The sequence below is a fragment of the Accipiter gentilis genome, chromosome 34 (assembly GCF_929443795.1).
Source record: "Accipiter gentilis chromosome 34, bAccGen1.1, whole genome shotgun sequence".
NCBI lineage: Eukaryota > Metazoa > Chordata > Aves > Accipitriformes > Accipitridae > Astur > Astur gentilis.
The window spans coordinates 16,075,401-16,096,870 of NC_064913.1; the positions used below are offsets into that span (position 1 = coordinate 16,075,401).

Sequence of the window (21,470 nt, forward strand, 5' to 3'; positions counted from 1 at the left end):
GCTCCCACCGACGGTACTAAAAGACAGACTTCTTCACAGCATCGCCTTTTTTTTCCCCCAATTAACTGTGGCATCAGAGCAGGCAACGATAACCAGACATCTACATGCGTGACACGGCCAGATCCAGGCCCAGCCGGGCCCGCTGCAGCCACCCCGCCGGCCTGACAAGAGCCCCAGGGCGCCCGCCTCGGAAGCCCTTTCCTGGCAACCGGACCGATGCCCCCTGCCCTGTTACCGACCGCAAGTACGGCCTAGAGGTAAGAACGCCTGCCCCTCCTGTTTCTTCCCGGGGAAACCCGTGAGGGCCCCACGCCAGACGCCTCCGGAGGATCGATCGATCGATCGACCGACCGACCACACCACGCCACGCCCGGCCCGGCCCGGCCCCCTTCCCCTGGCCGCCTCCGCGCCTCTGCCCGCCCGCGCCCAGCAACACGAGCCGCACGTGGCGGCGGGCCAATCGGCACGCAGCCGGCGTCCGGCGGCGGCCAATAAGGAAGCGGGAAAAACGCGGGCTGTAGGCGTAGTGTGTGTGTGTGTGTGTGTGGGGGGGGGGTGAGCGCAAGGAAGAGGCGGGAAAAGGCGGGCGGGCTGTGCGCATGTGCAACGGCGGGGACTACAAGTCCCGTCGTGCCTTGCGCTGGGCGGGCGCGGCAAGGCACGCCGGGAGCTGTAGTCCTCCCGGCGCTAGGCCGGGCCGTTCCGTTCGGGGCCGGGCTCTCCCGCCCGTGGGCGGGCGGAGCCGGCGGCTCCCCCATGGCGGCGGCGGCGGAGCGGACGGACGAGCTGGTGCGGGAGTATCTGCTCTTCCGCGGCTTCACCGCCGCCCTGAAGCAGCTGGACGCGGAGATCAAGGCGGACCGGGAGAAGGGTTTCCGGGTGAGCGGCGGGCGCCTGTCCCGTGTCCCGTGCCCCCCCCCCCCCCCTCCTTTTCCCGGCGGGGCGCGGGTACCCCCGCGGGCAGGACGCAGGTCCCCGGGCAGGCCGCGGGCCGCCCTCCGCGCCTCAGCTGTGGGGACTCCGGTGAGGAGAAGCGGGACCGGGCGGCGGCCCTGAGCCGGGTTGGGCGGCGGGGCCCGGCGGCGCCGCCCCGCCGGCGGGACCCCCCTGCGTGGCGGTGGCCGGGGGCCGCCGCCCGGGCCGGGCGCCGTTCTGTCTGCTCAGCCTCCCGGCGGGGAACGGGGGGGAGAAGACGGGGACGGGGACGCGGGGACGGACAAGGCCTCCATCTCCTCGTCTGGCTTCCCAGCCGGGGGCCGCAGTTGCCCGCTCGCTCGCCCACCGGGAGGCGGTCTGCTCGGCCCGTCCGCGGACCCCACGTCCCAGCTGGAAATCACCAGAGGATTCTTCGGTCCGTGGGGAGGGTGAACGGAGGAGACGCGCGTAGGAGAAGGCAGCGGCGGCTCTTTGCCCGGATCTTCTCTCAGGCGTGACATTCGTATCCAGCGGCTTTGCAGCTCCGCTCCCTCCTTGGGATGGCTTCAGCACCAGCTCGCTTGCGAGATGTGTGGAAGTCGGCGGAGACTTTGCCAGCCTCGAAAATACGGTTTCAGTCCTGTCTGCGAGCTCCGTGTTCCTGTAGCAGCAGTTCTGGGCAGTGAATGTAGTGTTTTGAACGGTTTTGAACAATTTTTCTTCAGCCGGCAGTACAACCACTGCCTTTATCGTTCAAAAAGCGTGTTGCTTTTATTTTTCAAACACCAGCTCTTTGCTAATCCTTAGAAGTCAGCAAATGCTTGATTTAATTGGAATTATATTGCCCAAGGAGGGACTGCTGGGGGTCACAGGCTTAAGTTTCCTTTATCTGTAGGAAGCCACAGAGGTAGAGGCTGGATGATGTCCTAAGACATTCACAGAGGTAGAGGCTGGATGTTGTCCTAAGACATTAACTGATGACAGGGGAGCAAACCACATATTAAACAACTTTGATAGTAGGATTTTGTATAGGGTGCAGATTTTTTTCTTCTTTTTTTCCTAGTGCCTGTCTCGGCCATCAGAAATCACTGGATGAAAAATATATTCCCACGTCACCATTCTGCCTTATTCATATTGCAGAAATGATTTTCAAAGAGACATAATGACAAAAAAAATTTCTGTTGCAAACTTTTATGCCTGCCTTGTTAGTAGATGATATTATTAAAGATAAAGGTACTTCAAAGATTGCAGTATGCTGGATCTTTCTTCCTCTTTCTGATGGCTAAATACAGGGTTTTTTCCTTTTAGTCTAAAAATAATACTATTTTCCAGGTGCTGCACTTGAGTTCTCAATATTTAATCACATTATTCCTGTTTCTTCATTATCAACTGGCTTTTAAAAGAAGCTGAAAGTTTTGCTTACTTGCAAAAAACCTCACCAACTGTGCTTAACAAAACGTAATCTTTTTGTCAAAATCTGTTTGGCTATGTTCTTTCATGTTTCTTTCTTGTTTTTATTTGAAGGGTGCTGCAGAGTGGAAGAATGCTAATACAAAATGCAGAGTGTTTCCAGGATTAAGAAAATAGCTAATGCATTAAGTGCTGGATTGTAATATTATTTGTGCAGTTAAAGCTTCTCAGCATTAAGTTACAGAAAGTCTCTTGTGCCGGAAGAGCCCTCATGTGACTGCAGTCTTCCCCGTTTTGCCCTCTTTAGGTAGATAAGATAGTGGACCAGCTGCAGCAGTTTGTTCAGAGCTATGATCTGGCAGCCCTTCGGGATTACTGGAGTTATCTTGACCGACGCCTTTTCAGCCGTTTGGAAGATGTGTACCGGCCAACAGTGAACAAGCTGAAAACCAGCTTATTCCGATACTACCTTGTCCATACTGTTCAGGTAGTGTTTGATTTTTAGGCTTCTGTTTTAAAAAGATCCTGGTCTCTGAAACCAGAGCAATAAAATACTCTTGTGAGCCTCTGACAGGCCTGGCATGTAAGAGACAAGCAATTTATGTGTCATGTATCAGGAGTGTAGCAAGGAGTTTGATGCAGACTCACATGACAAGCTTGTAAAGAGGATAGAGAAGCTCGGGCGAGAGGGAAATACAGTTAGCTGGGAGCAAGATACTTGTACTCAGTCATGAAGGCACATCCCGCTCAGACAGGATGGCTGTACTGCTAGTTCAGTCCTGCTCAGCTTCTGTTAATAACTTGCATACTGGGAGAGATCACAAGGTTTGTAAACACCTCCTTGTGGGGCATTGCCATGGGAACAGAGGAGGACAAGAACAGTGTTCAAAGCAATCTTCATAAGTTGAAGAAACAGACAGAAAAAAAGCCCCAAGCACCTGTGTGTAGGCAGGAGTCATCGATGCTCCAGTGCAGAATAAAGAACGATTGAGCAGGCAGCAGCAGTGCTGGGAAGGGCCTTACTGCATGCAGCACTGGGGATCAACGGGCAGGATTGTCTGTATTCCTTCTACTCAGCCAATCCTTCCTGGCACCCCAGTTCTTAAAGCATCAAGGGAGTTGGAGGGCCCAGAAGGAAAAAAGGTGACTTGAAGTTGGTGGAGTTGAGTTTTAGTTTATAAGAAAGGGGAGAAGTGGGCTTCAAATCTGTACAAGGTAATGTGGAAGAGAAAATGAGTGAACGTTTTTTGTTTGCTTTGAATAGAACAGAAAATAATGACCTTAAAATGGAGCAGAGATTATCTTGTTGAAACCCTAGGAAAGTCAATGGAATATATTACGCAGGGTGGGCTTTGGCAAACGGAATAGACAAATACCTGTCAGGAATTCGTGTTCCATTTCTTACGACTTAGAAGCATGTTTCCTCCTTGATTCTATTTCCTGACTGAAAATCTTTAATGACAGGTGTTGGTGGAGAAGTCGAAATCTAATGCATGTTTCTGGAAGTGTGTTTTTTCATGTTTTGTTTTGCCCTGTACTTACCCTGAGGCATGTCTGTCCTTCTCTGAATAATGTATCAGATGGAAACCTTTTCAGCCTACATCTGCTGTAGACTTGGGTAATTTGAAGTACACTTTGGTCCTATATATGAATGTTCAGGTCTTGTGTCAGTGCACAAACTGCACTGGTTTAGCTGAAAATCAGTGTAAGTGATTAGTTTGATTTGCCTCAGCCTTTTCAACAAGACTGTGGTGAGTAGAAAGAAGGTCAGATCAAGTGCATTTGTGAGCGTCTCTTAGCGTATTTGAGAGTCTTTTGTTGCCCGATGAATCTGTTAACTAACCGCTTGCTCTGTTGGGTGGCGAAAGTAGTTGTTACTGTGTTCATAACACAGAGCAAATATTCCTAGAACCCATGTGGTGGCATTAATGGAAGCATGAGCCCTGTTCTTCTTGCTGTGTTTCAGACCGGCCGCAATGACAAGGCGCAGGAGTTTTTCCTCAAGCAGGCCTCTGAGCTCCAGAACCAGGCGGAGTGGAAGGATTGGTTTGTCCTGCCCTTCCTCCCTGCCCCAGACTCCAACCCCACCTTCTCCACCTATTTCTCACGCCAATGGGCAGATACGTTTATTGTGTCTCTGCACAACTTCCTGAGTGTGTTGTTTCAGTGCATGCATATCCTTTTTTGCAACTAATAGTTAAATCTCCCTTGCCCTGGTGTTATGCTTACTATTAACAGTGGTGCCAAGAATATAGCATTACAGAATTACAGCAGTATTGCTGCTTTCAGGTGATTGTTTAGAGCCAAGACTTTGTAGGAAGTTGGTGTTTACCAGAGGGTGTTGGAATAGTTATTGTTCAATTATCTGATGATATGTTATATTCCCTGGGTACAAGCAATTGTGGTTGTTGCTAATGCTGTGCTCATCACTATGCTAGTGACTAGAAATCTTGTCCATATCTTGTTCTGAAACGCTTTTCCTTTTTGCTTGGCCTGGTACAAAACAGGCATGCAACCTTGGGTCATAGTCCATAACTGAACTAGCATCTCCTGTTAGACCCTTCTCTGGGTACATATGTTGACAACATTGTCTAGTGACAGCTCACTGTAATAGGGTAATTCAATGTTAGCAGAAATAACAGCTTTTGTCCCACACTATGGAGTTCTGACCTTGTCTGTTTGCTGATGGGCAGATTTACACTGTAGCTGGAATACAGCTCCTCTTGAACTGTTTCTTCACTGTACACTAATGCAGTAACATAATCTGTCTTGTCCTCCACATCTGACATGTAAAAGGAAGACTCTAAAAATCCTTGCAAAGCCTATATGAAATAGTTTGTGCAACAGTAAAGTACAAAGAAAGTACAAAGTTGGCTTGGGTAACTAAGCTGTTACTAGTCTTCTGGCTTTGCACATATTTCTTGCTTTGCTGTTTTACAGTCCAATGGCTAGTATGGAGTACGGGCTTTTAGAATTAAGCCAGGTGCACACAAGTTCTTGCCTTGTTTTCTTTAACGTTCCTCACCAGTTCCAGTCATTTTGAACTTTGAAGCTGAATGTCTCAGGAGCAGTCTCATACAAGAAGAAAATGAATTGTTGCGGCATAAGGTCAGAACTGAAGTCACTCTTTAGTTGCTGACTGTGTGAGGCTGTTAGTTTTGTAAAATTGGTTCCATCCATTCAAGAAGGTTGTAGCTGTTCAGTTCAGTGCAATTATTCCAAGGCAGATTCTTCTGTAAGTCCTTTGTTATTTTGCTTTATCTTTTCAACTGTTTCCAGCAAACTTAGGGTTGTGATCATATCATGAAATGTCTGTTTAGGGTATTAACTGTCCCTCTGCTGGAGGTGACTGTCTCTCTCCCTGTGCTATCTGACAGGTGGCTGCATACTGTGCAAACTGCTTTCCTGCTACACTGCAAAGTCAAGACAAGCTGAAACTAGTGGTGGGTTAAGGGCATATATGGCTGACTTTGCATGGAAACTCCTGAATAGTATTCAGTCACTTCCAAGTTTTAGCTGATGGAGCAACAGAAAAGGGCAATAACTTCCGGCAAGGAGGCAGAAACTATTACTTCTGAAATGGCTGCTTCACCATGGTTGAAGTGCACTTAAAACAATCTAGATCAACTAATGGAAATGTTGTGAATGTCTGTTTTCCAATTCTGGACCTTAGAGTAACCCATAAGAAGGGCTGACCGGTTCAGACAAAATGTTGCCCAGCTCCATGTCTTGTTTTTGACGGTATCGTCAGCAGATGCTTGGAGAGAGGGTGTAAGAGTATGTAGCACAGGTCAGTCCTTTCCCAGTATAATTTCTTGTTAGGAGAGATTTCGGAAATCTACAGTTTAAGAACTTTCTAAACTACAGATCACATGTGGATGATCACATACAAGTGGGAAGCCTTATTCATGTAAGCAGGACTTTAGTTTCACTTCCTCAAACATATCAAGTAAAAGTTCATTCTGTATGAATACTTCAGTAAAGTGAGTTTTGTGCTTTGCCTCTTTTATTACAAAACATTATCTTGTATGTTGTGCTTCCTGTTTCAGCTGTTTTGGTAGCTGATCAACACTGTTCGTTTGTCCTAAGAATGTTGAAGTAAAATATAATAATTGATTTCAAAAAGGAGGCTTTTTTGCGAAAGAAAAGCGAGGTTTGTCACTGTGTACTGTATGGAGTCACTGGATCAGGCAAACTTTGACAAGAGGGTTCTGCAAAGATGGTCAGTGAATAGGGACAGCAGGATAAGGTATGTTTTGAAGTAGAGCTCTTTTATTTCCTTCAATTTTGTGTTCTGTACTTCTAGTCAAATTAAACCTGTTTTTTGTTTGTGGTATGTTGATTGATATTACTTACAGACTGGGTAAGCATTCTCTGGCAAATAGGCAGAGGTAAAACTATAGACTTTCCTTTTTGGAGAACTGCTCAGGTCAGAAAAGGAAGCAGCCACCTATAGAATACAGGTTTAAATAAAAAATGGTGTGAATAAATGTTGAATTTGATGCTAGTTGAAATTAAGTAGTGATTCTGATTTCACTGTTGAAACAATGCATATATGTGAACAGCAAGCTGGATTTCTAAAGCTCCTTTTTCTTCTTGTAATTTCTTTCCTTAAATACTATGGTAAAAGGAAAAAGAAGAATTATATCTGAAAAACAAATGTACAGAAGCAGAAAAGCCTGAGGAACTCTTCATGTGCAGAGGAGTCACAGGCATAAACCACATCTGTCACAGAAAGCTGCATCCTGAGGTTCCTCTCTGCTAAGGGGGGAAAAGAAAAATTTCTTTCTCCATGATGTGGAGATAAATCTCCCTGTCATGCTTGGGAGGGAGCTGGGCAGGGTGTGGAGCTGGATTTCAGGGTGACCTGATGGCGTTGGCCTCGGTGCACCCTGACAGCTCACCAAACCCTTGGCTGTGGGAAGAAGATTACCTTCTAGGCTCAGTGCCCATACATCACTACTGCCAGTCACATGCATCGCCCTGGCCTTGAACTGCCTGCATGGAGTGCCTGATCAGCTCTGCCCTGGCTGGCTCTAGTTTCCCAGCACCATTAACGTTCCTACAGCAACAGCCCAAGGAGAGGTGTGAAGGGTTTTAAGTAGGCTCCAGTTTCATGTGTGTAAAGTGCTGATTGTTTTGACTGCTTGGACTAATGTGATGCTCAGCCAGTCAGAGCAACTTTCTTCCTTCCCCACCCTTCTAGGGCTGTTGAAATAAAAGGAGTAAACAACTACAGCAAGTGGGAAGGAGGTGAATCTCTGTGACCCTCTGTTTACTTGGCTGTCTTCTCTTGTTGTAGCTGTTTGCTTTGCAGGCTGAATCCTCCCGCATGAAGAAAGAGGAACTGGAGGTGGAACAAGAAGTTGTGCATCACAAGTTGCCTGCATACGTGGCCAACATGGATCGACTGGGGGACTCTGAGCTGTGAGTGCCTGCAGGGGAGGAGCTGGGGACAGACTCTGCTGCTTTTATTGGGTCAGGGAGGCTGCTGAAGAGTCATTTCCTTGTTCCCTGCCCTGGGAATCGATGCAGAAAGACATCCCGGCAGAAATTCTGGTGACCAAAGTGGGTTTAATGGCAGAATTCATGACAGGCTTCTCCCCTGCTATTTGGGAGAGAGGTTTTTGCCAATCAGTGAGAGCCCAAGCACACATGGAGGTGACTCTGCTCTGCTCTCAGCATTGCGCCAAGGTGTGCTGGGCAACCAGGGCACTGGTAGCAGTACAATACCTTGCAGTATTGCTCAACTGAAGTGGATTGTCTCTTGACTCCTATTTACTTTAGTGCCTGCGGTGCAGTAGGTGAATGCCCTGTGTTGTTTTGTAGACACTGTTACTGTATGACCCAAAGGGGTCATTGTTATGCAGAGATGCTTTCTTGCTCTTGCAAAGTCAAGGGAAAAGGAGTTTCTCTTCTGCAAGGCTCAGTTACACACAGAATTCACCCTAAAATTGCTGCAGTTAGTGTGTTTTATGGCTACATCTATTGTATTCTACATCTATTGTATTCTTATCTGTGGAAATTAGGCAGCATACACAGTGATACAGCTTGTTTAATTGTTATTTAAACTCTTACTTTTCCCCCAGTACACAGTCATGCAAAGCAAGTCTGTGTGTTTGAATTTATTGTGTTATTGAGATTTTGGGTCTTTTTTCTTGTTTTAAAAGGATCTGAAAGCAAAAGTAGCTTAGCCACAGGGTATTAATAACACTTCTGGGCCTTTGACTTTCTCATGTGCTTTTTTCACGTCTATTCAGACAGGAGGGGGATTGATCAAATTATCCTGCTGACAATGACAAATAGAAGTTGTAGCAGAGACCACACACAAAGTCTTTGTTATAGTCTAAAAGTTGTCTGATTAAATAGACTTCAGTGTCTGGTGACCTATCTTGAGAACTGCTCTGCAATCTCTGCATGGGACAGGCTACAGAGTTTAATATGAGGGTTTTGTTTGTTTTGTTTTGTTTTGTTTTTTGACTACTCTGTGTGGGAAGCCCTGATGTTCACCTGCACACGGCGGGGAGAGTGACATGAGGGATGGGATAATTTGTTCCCATAGTAAATTTTGTCCATTTGTATTAGAAGAACTTGCCTTAGAAGTGGCATTTCTTATGTGTGCAACTTGTCTCTTAGTCTGGGGGCCAGTTCTGGTTGCTTTTTCCATGTCTCTGCTCAACGCAAAGCCCAACTTTGATAGAACAGTTCCTTCCTAGAAGAGAGGGATAGGCACAGTGCAGATGATTGTATTCCCCTTCCCCTGGGTGCTGCTCTGCTCTGAGGAAGCTGTAGCAGAGTGAGGTCAGACAGTTATGTTCTGGGAAGCAGCTGCTGCTCTTGACATTGTGGGGTGAGAAGGGAGGCGTGCGTAATCATAGAAATGGACCTAAACTTTCTTATTTTCTTCGGATCTGGTTTTTGAGATATCGAGGGCCTGTGCTTTAAAATTGCTGAACATGACTTGCTGAGTAACTAAGGGTGTTCAGTAAAAACTCTGGATACTCAATGCCTCTTGAAGTAGGTCTGTTTTATGCCTTGAATTGGGAATCCCAGCTGAATAGGTTCTTTGGAAATCTGGATTCCCCTGCCTTTCCCTTAGGGTCTTTCTAAACTAACCAGATGGAGTGGAAGGAGTTGGAGGTGGCCCTACAGGGGATTCAGCAACAGTTGAGCCCACTGTCTCAGTGGCATCACTGAGAAGTGAGCTTTGGTTACAGTAATTATAATGATCTTCCCCAGGCACTAACAGGATGTTTTAAAACATTTTTTTTTAATGCACAGTGGTCCATCAGCTTGGAAAGGAACATGTGTCCTCCAGTGGTTCAAACAGCCAGCACTTCGCTTGTTGGGTGGTCTTTGATCAGGTTGTCTGGCTACACTTTCATGTTCTGTTTGGTGGTGTTTTTTGTTTTTGTTTTTTTTTTAATTAGTGATATGACCTGCAGCCAGAGGAGTACTACGCATTCTCTTCAGACCCGGGGAGGCTTTCTGTCCTCTTTTCTTTCTCAAAGTAAAAAGGGCCCTTCCAGACCACCCCATCCAAGTGGGGCGTCTCCAACGCAGACTGGCAGTATGCTGCTAGGGAAGAAAGAACCAACAAATCACCAGGTAATTCTCAACTGTGTTAGTTGAAAGGTGCTCAGTATCCAAGGAATTAACTTGCAGCACAGCACTGCTCTAAGCTTTTGCTTCCACCTGTAAAAAAGATGTCCTTTCCTTCCTTGCAAGTGTATGCTGGGTGTGAATGCAGCGCAAGAACAGCTGCTGTTGTCTGGGGTCTTGTGAAGCCCTTGCAGGTGCTTGGTTTCTTTGCCTCCTCTTTTGCTCTTTGTTCTGCAGCCTAGCACAAGTGTAACTTTGCCAAATCACTCCTCTGCCTTCCAGAGTGCCAAAGGAAAAGAAGGAACAGTGAGCTGTAAGGACGGGAAGAGCCACTTCAGTGGGTTAGTAGCAGGCGAGTCAAGTTCCCTGCAGCAGCGGCAGAAGCGCTTGCAAGAGCATGGGAAGGAAAGGAAGGAACTGCTGTCAAAAGGGACCTTTCAGGTACCAGGCAACACTGCAAGGCTGCAAAGCGGAGGGCTGGTGTTTCTGTAGTTTGTTGTGCTAGGTGGTAAAACAAGTGCAAGTGTTCATGTTAAGCTTCTGAATTACTACTCAGCTCTTAACTGTATCAAAGGTTAATCTCTGTAGTTAATCAACTCCTTCCACACTCGGTTTATTTCTGTGTCCCTGGAAGGGAATCAGTATTGACATATCAAATGGAAGAAGAGTTGTCTTTTGTCATGATCTTTTCAACAGCCTGGTCTTGGGGAGGGTATGTTTCCTCCACCTTAATGGTTATATTCAAAATACCTTGTTATAAACCCCATTCCTTAGTGACAATGGGCTTCGCTCACCCATCCTGCCCAAGTGAGTTCTCTCCTGTGGGTTCTTACGCTGGTTTGTACAGGCTCTGTGTGGGACAGATAAAAATTGATAGAAAGTTCCTGGGTAGGAGTGGAAATATCCTTTGTAGCAATCTTAGCTTTTTGGAGATTTTTGCACTGTATGTTGCAGTTTTGCCTGGGGGCGTGCCCTGCTTTCTAGTCTAATGAAATGATAAAACTGTATTCTGGATTTTAACTGCTGAAGGTCAGCAGACTACTTCTGTTCACCTGTGTGTTGTCTGGCTTTCAGCAGCCATGTGGTCAAAGGATACAGAGCGCAAGAAGAATGATGGGAGCATCTTAGCTGTGTTTATTTTGGCTGTATGAGACACTCTGCCTCGGGGGAGAGACAGTGCTGAGGGACTGTTGCGTATTGGCCTGTATTTGTGGCTGTTCTGTGTTGGGGAGCGCTGCTTTAGGGAGGAGATGTTATTCCATGACTGAGCATTCAAGGCTACGAGAGAACTTTTTTTTTCTCAATGCATGTGAGCAAAAAGGAAACTGAAAGGCAGCACTGTTTCTTTCACACGAGTGTCATTCATTGGTTGTTATCTCCCCACACTAACTAACACAGAGAGAGGCATTCTTGGATTTATCTCCCAATCTTTTCCAGCTTTGTGATTTCAGATTATTTGATTATGGCGTGCTTGACCCATTGCTTAAGATGTGAAGCTACTGTAAATAAGGCAAGGGTGTGTTAGGGAACAGGGATTCAAAACCATCAATACCAATACCATTGTGGGGCATTTCATCTTCAGAGGATGGTTTAGCAAGGGAATGCTTGCAGATGTTTTACTGGCTTATGTGCTGTATCTGCTTCTTGTTCAGTTTCTGGTGGCAAGGGAAGACTAAGCTGCTTTCAAACACTTCTGCATGCTGCAGTGCAGATCTTGTCTCATTCAGATACCTTGACCTCCTAGAACTCTTATTTGTTCTGTCTGCCTTGTCAAATTGGGTTTTAAGCTTTTGGGCTCATGTCGACTTTACCACTGTCATCAGTCAGTTGGCTGCCATGGTTGCCCCATTGCGCACAGATTAAATCTCTGGCAGACAAAGATAATCCGTCCACTGGGGCTCACCATCCAACAAGAGATTTTGTCCAGGTTTACTGAACTGCATATTACACAGACTTAACTTAAATTGCTGAATGCAAGAATTCCTTGAAATATGTTGATTTGCTTCTGACACTGTGCTCTAATGGCATCAAAATGGGCCTCTGATATTGGCTGGAGTACGCCAAACAGATGTTGTGGTTCCTTTAATACAGGAAAGCGTATGGCTGGGCACATGGAAGGGGGATATAAGGGACTCTACAACGAAGGAGGCTATATTAAATGGTGCAATTGTGCAACACACTATCCTTGTTCTCAGAAAGGTCTCTGGTAGGAGGGGTGTTGAACTGACAATGCTTCTTTTTCAGTGCAGCTTCTTGGGGTTTTTTTCTCCCAGCCAGCTGGGGTGGCTGAAGAGCTTGATCTGGAGCTTGTGCTTCCTTGTATTTCACATAGGATTTCTTCCTTCAGGGCCAAAGTGCTGAGAAGAAAACAGATATTAGCACAGCTGAGACAGAGCTGTGCTCAGAGCTGCATGCTGAGCAAACAGAGACTTCAACCAAAATGCCTGTCAGCAGTGCAGAGGCTGTGGGGGTCCGGCAGGAGCAGCCTTTCATCGTCCTGAGCCAAGAGGAGTATGGGGAGCACCATTCATCCATCATGTACTGCAGGTAGTGGACTGGTAGAAGAGGGCTTTCCTGTACAAGCTGTTGTAGAGGACCAGCAGTGTCTGGCATCTTTCTCCCAGCCTCTGTTCTGTCCAGCACATTGTGCAAGTACTCTCAGTTGTAGGGCAGTTGAGTTGGTGTGACTGAAAATAGCCTGTAGCTTATGCAGTGAGAATGGATGGTGATTTTTGTGATTGGGAGAAGCCAGCCAGGAAGAAACTCTCTGGGAAAACAGGATGATATTGCTTAAGGGCGCTGTGCTTTGCATGTGGAGCTTGGTGCGCTTCATTGTGCCAGTTATTGTGGACTGAACAGGAAGTGGTGCAAGGAAGTTCTGATTCCTGCAGAAGGAATTGGTGTGTGGCCAGGACGGGAAGGATTACTGAGTTATCTACTGGCATCTGAGAACTTTAGGGAGAAAAATATCTAATCAGTTTCCTTCTGCATATAGGGTTGATTGTTCTGGACGGAGGGTGGCCAGCTTGGATGTGGACGGGGTCATCAAAGTCTGGTCTTTTAACCCCATAATGCAAACTACAGCTTCATCCATTTCCAAATCTCCGTTGCTGTCTCTGGAATGGGCGACCAAGCGTGATCGGCTGGTGAGTAGTCTGCGTGTGGAGGCTCAAGGGTCACAGCAGATGATTTGGGACAGTGTTGCTATGTGTTGCACGTTAAATTGTAGACAGATGCATTGTGGATAAGATCAGGGCAAAAGTTAGTTTCTACTTCAGTGGCACATGGGGACCTGAAGCCTGTAGGGTCTAAATAAAACTAGAGTGGGGATTGTGCTCTGTGTATTGAGCAAGGAATTCCACCTTACAGTAGGTGAACCACCACTGGTTGCCCTGAGAGAGAGGTTCCCAGGCTACAGTGTGGGTACAGCTGCAGGATAGAAGTAGCCCCTTTGAGAAGTGCCTGTTTTCAGGCAGAGCAGGCAGCCACTTGTAAAGGCAGGCAGAGGCAACCAGGTACAACAGCCCATGGGAACCCTGCAACAGGGAGCTGTGGAGCTTTACTCGCACGCTGAGCCAGAAGCAGAGAAGGAAGAGCAGGGATGTGGTGTTGGCATTCTACTTGCACAGGTGTGAAAAGGGCTCCATGGCCAGTTTTATACTGGTGCCTTATGACTTGGGGGGTGGTGTGTGCGTAAGGGGCTCGGGGCTTGTTTAAATACCATGGCAGTTTAAGTGTTTCCTATAGCACTTTTCCTCTAGTTCTGTTACTAGAGAGGAGCCTTAAATTATATGCATTCTTCTGAGTCCTAGAACTGTTGCTAGTGTTTCATGGCCTCCCTTGGTGAACAGAGTGGGCTGTGTGAGAAGGCAGGCCTGCAACTGGGAATATTCCTTACATTCTGGTACTGACAATGTGTTGCTGCTAACCCCAAAATGCCTCCTGTGAAGAGCTGGTGCTACAGCTTCTCTTTCTTTTCTTTTGCTCTTAGAAAGGAGGCTGTCCATGTAGTTGTTCTGATGTTTCTTCTGTTTTGTGGAGTTTATTTCCTGCTTGCTGAAATAAATATTCTTCTTTCTGAAATATATGGGGATTCAGCAGCAAATCAGGCTCTGAAGAGAGAAGGATCTGGCTTGCTTAATTTTCTTGGATAATGCATCCCTCCATGGTTTTACTTTAGATCTAAATTGTAGCGCCACTGGTAAAGCATGTGTGAGCCCTTCTGAATTTCATTCTCCCCAAGGCTTCTACTTGGTTTTCTCTTAAACTTAGATGGTTAATTCTGTTACTCTTTCCTTGCTCCCCTAGATAATGAGACTGCACATAGGTTTTGCATCCTATAATGTTAAGCCATACTCTAGAAAGTGGCTTTTACTCCATCTTGGTGCCTATCAGATCTTCTTCTCACTGGAAAGCAGTGCTTTTACTCTGACTTCTGTGGCTCTGGGGTAGTCCTTCTCAGCATGATATGTAGAGAAAGACAGGATGTACCCTAATGGAGCGACATTTAATCCAAATGCATAAATAGAAAAAAATTTACTCTGTGTCTTGATTGTTGGACAGAATCATTGTACTCCTCACTCACACTTCTTCCATCTCCTCCTTGCTGGTTTCAAGCTATTGCTTGGCAGTGGGGTTGGGACGGTTCGTCTTTATGACACAGAAGCGAAGAAGAATCTCTGTGAAATCAGCATTGATGAAGACATGCCCAGGTAACTCTGGAATAGTGATTTTTATATGTAAATATAAATGTTGTTGGTTCTGACTGTGAAAAGGTAGGTGAAGTCTCAACGTTCCTGCTGCTTTCCTGAAACTGCAGGACTATCTAGCCTTCGTCCAGAGGGCAGTCCCTGCCTGAGCAGTGTAAAACTGCTCAGTTAAATGGGAGACACTCAAAATCTGTCTAAGCATGTGAATCCTACCCTCCTTTACAGTGCACCCTGTCTTGCAGGGTCTTAATGGTAGAGATCGTAGGCAAGTACTGTGTTTGAGGCAGCTGCTGGAGAAAGGCAATTCAGGATCATGTTCGCTCTGTTTCAGGATCCTCTCGCTTGCCTGCAGCCCAAGTGGTGCCTCCTTTGTCTGTTCTGCGGCAGCCCAAAGCCCCATCTCCCACATGGGCTTCTCAGCAGTCAGCTCTGGGGGCAAAAGCATGAACCAAGTTCCTGGGAAGCTGCTGCTGTGGGACACTAAAACAATGAAGCAGCAGGTATTTGCTGAGTTTCTTTTCTTTCTCAGTCTGCTTGCTGAGAATGAGTGTCTTCTCTTTCAGTGTGTAGGAGCTCTCTTTCTAAATTATGCTGACTTTCTTTTTCCCCCCTTCCTCCTTTCCCCTCTATCACATGCAGGATAAAAATGAATAATGTAAGTAGCTGCTGGGTTTGGATGGGGTTTTTTTGTTTTGTTGGTGTGTTGGTTTTTTTGAGGGATTCCTCAAAATAGTCCATAGCCTTGTTTCTATCCTGCCTGCACAGTTTGTGACTGGAAATGTCCCAAGAGGACTGAATGACGCTTTGCTCAGGCTTTCTCTGGTTGAGCTATACTGAAGGGTTTTCTTTGCTATTTCCCCTGCCTTCCCTGTTTTTTAAGTGAAGTGCTTCCTTCAGAGGTTTCATCTCATGTCATCTTCTCCATTGTTTTGATTTAGATGGGTCAGACTCTGACAGGGAATCTCATCCCATCCTTCACCTTTGCCCTTAAGAAATGCTGTCCCTGACATGTAGGAGAAAGCAACATACTCAAGCTAATGCCTGCCAGAAGCTGGTTTTGCAGCCTTGAGGCCATGGCCAAGAAAGCTGTGGCTTGGCTGAGGTGAATTGTTGGGTTAGTGTCGTAGTAAAATGCAGCTGCCAACCTTGAAGTCTGTAGTCACAAGAGGTGTAGGGCTCCAAACTGGAGGAGTTCTTGCTACTAAATACCGTCTTCCCTCCCTCCCCTGGAGATCAGCTTCTTGGCACCCCCAGCTCCGTTTCTCAGCATTAATGCAGACTTTCCCTTCCAGCTGCAGTTCTCCCTGGAGCCTGAGCCCATTGCTATTAACTGCACAGCCTTCAACCACAACGGCAACCTGCTGGTCACTGGGGCTGCAGACGGGATTGTTCGTCTCTTTGGTACGGTGGAAAAGGACCTGCGGGTGTTGGTCGACAGCTGGTTGAATATGAGCCAGCAGCGTGCCCAGGTGGCCAACAAGGCCAATAGTGTTCTGGCTTATATCAGAAATAGTGTGGCTGGCAGGACAAGGGACGTGATTGTGTGTTTGGACTTGGCACTGCTGGGGCCGCATCTCCAATACTGTGGTCAGTTTTGGGCCCCTCACTCACTACAAGGCCAACCTTGAGGTGCTGGAGCGCATTCAGAGAAGAGCAACGAAGCTGCTGAAGTGTCTAGAGAACAGGCCCTGTGAGGAGCAGCTGAGGGAACTGGGGCTGTTTAGCCTGGAGGAAAGGAGGCTTTTGGGAGGAGACCTTATCGCTCTCTGCAACTGCCTGAAAGGAGGTTGTAGCAGTGGGGGTGCCGGACTCTTTTCCCAAGTAGCAAGCGACAGGACAAGGGGAAAGGGCCTGAAGTTGCACCAGGGGAGGTTTAGATTGGGTATTAGGAGAAATGTCTTCACTGGAAGGGTTATGAAGCCCTGGAACAGGCTGCCCAGGGAAGTGGTTGAGTCACCATCCCTGGAGGTATTTCGAAGACGTGTAGACGTGGCGCTCGGGGACACGGTTTAGGGGTGGGCTTGGCCGTGTTGGGTTTACAGTTGGATGTGGTGATCTTTTCCAACCTAAACAATTCTATGATTCTATGAAATTGGGCAGTGAGGTGGCCCCTCAGTGTCCCCAGGTGGCTACTCCTAGCACCTTTCTTCTGCCAGCAGTGAGGCAGCAGTGAGGCATGCCTGAACACCAAGGTGAAAGCTATTATCTCTCCTCCACAATAGCTGTCAGGAGTCAACTGACATAAACTTTCTCTGGGGGACATTGGCTGGAGACCCTGGTAGTGCTGCTGGATTTGTTGTTTCCTTCTTGCTGAGGAGCAGAGTTAACTTGTCTTTGAGCCATGTGGTCTTGGCTGTGCCATAGAGCAGTACTACTGCCAGAGGCTGAGTCTTGAGGAGAGGAATTAATGTGTGACCTTCCAGTTGAAGGCAAGGGCTTCACTTCAGTCCTCCTTCCCTAAGCAATTTCTGTTTCTCAGGTTTTGTCCTCTTCAGCCTGTCCTTGTGATAAAGGCAGTTTGGGCCTCCTTCTTCTGTGAATGAGGGATCTGCTTCTGGTCGGGTGCTGAGCTGGAGGTTGCAGTCCCACATCTGTGGGAGGGTAGAACCAGCAGCAGCTGTCCAGGTGGACAGGATAGCAAGGGGAAGAGAAGAAGAAAGGTCGCAGTGGGGCTTGGATGCCAAATGCCTGCAGTTGACAGTGAGCATGTGAGCAGCCCTATAAAGCTGGAGGAAGAGGTGACTAGTTAGAGGCGATGATTTTTGTGGCCAGTGTAAAAGCCACATGTTGGAGAATAAGCACAGGGTGCTGGCATTGGATTGAGCTGCCCCAGGCTGATTTAGAGGGCTGGGACAGAGACCTTATGAACGTAAAGGGCCTCTCTGTCTTTACCTCAGTTCTGTGCATCTATGAGGAGTGTTCAGTACTGGTTCTTCCTTCAGATATGCAGCAGCACGAGTGCGCCATGAGCTGGAAGGCACACGATGGGGAAGTCTACTCCGTTGAGTTCAGCTATGATGAGAACACAGTCTACACCATAGGAGAGGATGGCAAGGTAGGCTCTGGGTGACCTTCTACTGGTCAGCTGGCAGTGAGATCCCTTCAGGAGTCTTCTCCATATGGTGGGGATGGCAGTAAAAATACCCTCAGGATCTGGAGGATCTGTGGGCTGCTAACTGTAATTTTAGCTGTGCAGCACCACCCTGCTGCATACAGTCTGCAGAGAGACTGGCTGGAAAGCATATTAACAGCTGGAGCGGTCTTAGACCTTGTCTGCAAATCCTGCTGTTGGCGACATCCCCTTCCTATGGAATCCTATGGAATGTGAAGATGACCTTTCCATGCCCCTGAGATCACCACATTTGAGGTCTGGGATTCACCAGGGACCAGACCCTTGACCACTTTGCATAAATTTCCTTGTCAGCAGCTCCCTGTTGCTTATAACAAAGGCTTCAATTTCTGTGGTTCCAGTCTTCAGCAGTAGAGGTGTGGCTCTGGGAGGGAGACTGCCTAAAGGTGCGGGTCCTTGGCTGGTGCCAGTTAAGTGAATTCCCACCAGGATCCTGCATGCGATGTGGAAGGACACACAGGCAGCAGTGCTTGTGGAAGGGAGAGCCTCTGTGTTTGCCTGGATAGTAGGCACTCTTACAGCTTTTGCAGGCTGTGTTTTGTAAAGATACCCACTTAGATATGCACGTCCAAATGCCGTCCTCTGTTCGTGAGGAATAGCCACTTTGCTTAAAAACCACAAATGGCCTGTCTACTTTCATCCCAGTCCATTAAACTATGCGCTTTTGTCATCTCTTTTTGTCATTCTAGTTTATTCAGTGGAATATTCACAAAAGTGGCTTGAAGGTGTCTGAGTACGATCTTCCCAGCGAAGCTACAGGTCCTTTTGTTCTGTCCGGGTACAGTGGCTACAAGCAAGTCCAATTCCCGCGAGGAAGGCTTTTTGCTTTTGACTCTGAGGGCAACTATATGTTGACGTGTTCTTCTACTGGGGGAGTCATTTTTAAGGTAAGTCTGAGAAGTGACAGGGAGTGCTCTTGCACATCCATACAAGCTCTTGTTGTTACAAGGCTGCAAGAGCAGCGGCTGAAGTTCTCGAGCAGCACCTACCCATCCGTGCTCTGTGCAAGTTGCCGCTCGGTTTCATGCAGCGTGCGTTTTAGCAGTGTGTGGTGCTTGGCAAGTGTTTGAACCCTCTGTAAGCGTTTGGCCCTCTAGAGTATGTAACTAGAGTATGTGTGCTCTGTGTTCTTAAAGCTTAGCTGCAGGAGTTTTCCTTAGTACCCAAGTGCCTAGGACAAAATTTTAAATTTATTTTTTTTTACTATATTGATGCATGCCAGTTCAATGCAGAATGTGTGATTGTTGACTGATGCTCATGTTTAACCTGCCTTGTGTGCTTGCTGATGCTATGTTAGTCCCAGCCTGATTCTCTCCTCTTACTGTGTACTGGAAATGAAATGAAGGGTAAGGCCGAATGGTTCCAAGTACCCAAATTTCTGTGCCGCAGTAACAAGCGGTTACTGATCGCATGCCCCTTGCCTGCCTCCTCTTGAGTCAATACCCATCGGTATATATACCCATCAGTATAAGCCACTGCAAGGCAGGTTAGATGGAATTTTTACTTTGCATCTGGGGCGTTCAGAGCACCCGCACTAACATGAGCTATAGCTTAGGCTTACGTGTTCTTCATCAGCGTGTGCTTTTAGCCTGCCCTGTTCAATTGCTGCAGCTCAGCTGATAGCAGAAGCTGAGCTGCTTGAGACTGCGTGCTTCTGTTGTGAGACTGGAAATTTGCTTCCTCGTGCGTGCTACGTACATCTCGACATCTCTCTGATTTTTCCACTTAATTATGTACGCTGATGGGGATATGGAGTCTGTGGCAGGCTTTGGCTTCTCCTGTGGGTGCGCTGCCCCCACTGCAGAAACTTGCCTCATTAAAAACTTGTGCTTTCCTTCTTTTAGTTGAATGGTGAGGAAAAGGTTCTGGAGAGCTGCCTTTCCCTGGGAGGACACAGAGCTCCCGTTGTCACAGTGGATTGGAGCACGGCCATGGACTGCGGGACCTGCCTCACTGCCTCTATGGATGGGAAGATTAAATTAACAACCTTACTGGCGCAAAAGTCTTAACCCGGACAGTGCCGAAGGGAAAGAGCAAAAGACTTGACCAAAACAGCGCTAACTCCCCAGGAACAAACTGCATGGGAGAGAAGGCAAACCACAGTCCCTCTTCTCATTGTAGCTTTTGCCTCTTGACAAAAGTTAAATGCATTTGCCAAACCCCTGTGCAGTAGAATGCTGGTATGGGACTGGATCAGTGGCAGCACTGAAAAATAAGTCTTCACTGATCCATAGTGGCAGCTGGACCCACTCTGTTAGGGAGTCTTGAGTAGCATGTGGCTAGAAGGCTGCTGGGATCACGTCAAGGCTTCTGCAGAAGAAGGTGAGGTTGGAGGAGGCATGCATGAGGCAGCACAGTGCACGGTGATAAGATGACTCAAACTGGAAAGGCCAGTGCAAAACCAGAGTATTCTTTCAGTATAGCATTTGTTGTTGTGCTTTTATTATTTTTTTTTTTGTTTGTGTGTTTCTTCAGGTCCTGTCCCCATCCCCGTGTGTCGTCGTCCCCCCCCCCCCCCCCAAAAAAAACGAAAGTACTCCCTTGCACTTGATTCCTGTGCTCTGTTCAGTTGTTGCTGCAAAACATGGGGAGGGTGGCTGGGGCAGGGATGTGCTCAGCAAGTCTCCTGCACGGAGAAAAGACCCTTGGGCTTTCAGCGGGTGCTTCCAGCACTGACACCCACACACTGAGGGGAACCAGTGCAAGACATCCAGGAACAACAATAATTGCGTTTGTTTGGATGTATTGTGTTCCCTTGGGGTAGATGCCTGCTACCAACCAGAGGAGAGATCCCTAGTCAGACTTCTTGAAATGCTTGTGTTGGAGTTCAGCAGCTCCATAAATGCCTGGCAGCTACCTGATGGGGGATAGGAGGAGGGGGGGCCAGAACGAGTCTGGTCATGTACAGTGCTCTCTGTCACTGGAGCCGTCTGTCCCCCTGCAGCCCCCCAAGGTCAGGGGAAGTGCTGTGCTTGGGTGTTGCATAGTCTTTGAATGGACTGCTAAGCAGCCAGCTCTCATCTGCTTGCACATTGCCGTTGAGCTCGCTGGCCCGACTTCTTCGTTCGCCCTCGGCACCGCTGCCTCCCCACGCGCTCGTTCGTCCCTCCAGGCTCTCGGCTGCCTTCCCCGGGGACGGCCCCGCTCCCCTTGCTCGTGCGGGCCGAGGCTGGGTCTGCCCCGCTGGCTGCGGGGACCCCCTTCGGCTCCCCGTCCCTGAGGGAGCAGCGTGCCTGCGCCGCTCCCTGCCAGCGGTCCCTGGCCGCCCTCGCAGGAGGAAGGGTTTTTCCTCGGGTCGAGGGGGGTTTCTCCCTGCTGCGGCTCATGCCCGCTTCTTCCCACTTTTCCCCTTGGCAGGCTGCAGGTCCGTCAGGTCCCTGTGGGATCTGCAGAGCTCACCCAGACTCGCGGGAGGGTTGCTCTAGAAAGGAGTCTGGCAACCGGTTATTAGCAGTCGCTCAGCACTGGTCCCTGACCTGAGCACCGTCACAGTTCCAGCCTCTGCAGAGGGAAGGGACACGGATGCGTGCTCCCTGCTGGCGACGTCTGCAGGACTGGTTTTCATTGGGAGCGAGGGCAGAGAGCGATGTGCTGACTGCCTGCATAGGAAGGGAGCCTGAGCGAGCCTTCAGAAACAGAGGATGCTCCTCATCCGGACAGGCTAGGTCCGAAGAGCTCCAGTTGTGCAGCAAAACTGAGACCCG

General features: G+C 48.0%; 1 protein-coding gene across 4 annotated transcripts; it reads left to right on the top strand.

Moving 5' to 3' along the window:
* The first annotated feature begins 690 nt into the window (after window positions 1–690).
* On the top strand, window positions 691–20,279 carry WDR91 (WD repeat domain 91). Of its 4 annotated transcripts, none has more exons than XM_049792502.1 (15): window positions 691–879; window positions 2,633–2,812; window positions 4,292–4,498; window positions 5,350–5,433; window positions 7,628–7,752; window positions 9,756–9,933; window positions 10,210–10,368; window positions 12,275–12,474; window positions 12,923–13,073; window positions 14,491–14,639; window positions 14,968–15,136; window positions 15,929–16,037; window positions 17,579–17,691; window positions 18,456–18,653; window positions 19,611–20,279. In XM_049792502.1, the coding sequence occupies exons 1-15, from the start codon at window positions 757–759 to the stop codon at window positions 19,773–19,775; spliced, it is 2,310 nt and encodes a 769-aa protein (XP_049648459.1). In that variant the 5' UTR covers window positions 691–756; the 3' UTR covers window positions 19,776–20,279. The 4 variants fall into 4 exon arrangements, with proteins under 4 accessions (XP_049648459.1, XP_049648460.1, XP_049648461.1 ...); XM_049792503.1 differs by having other exon boundaries at window positions 14,545–14,639; XM_049792504.1 differs by lacking the exon at window positions 5,350–5,433 and having other exon boundaries at window positions 4,292–4,354.
* The last annotated feature ends 1,191 nt before the right edge of the window (window positions 20,280–21,470 follow it).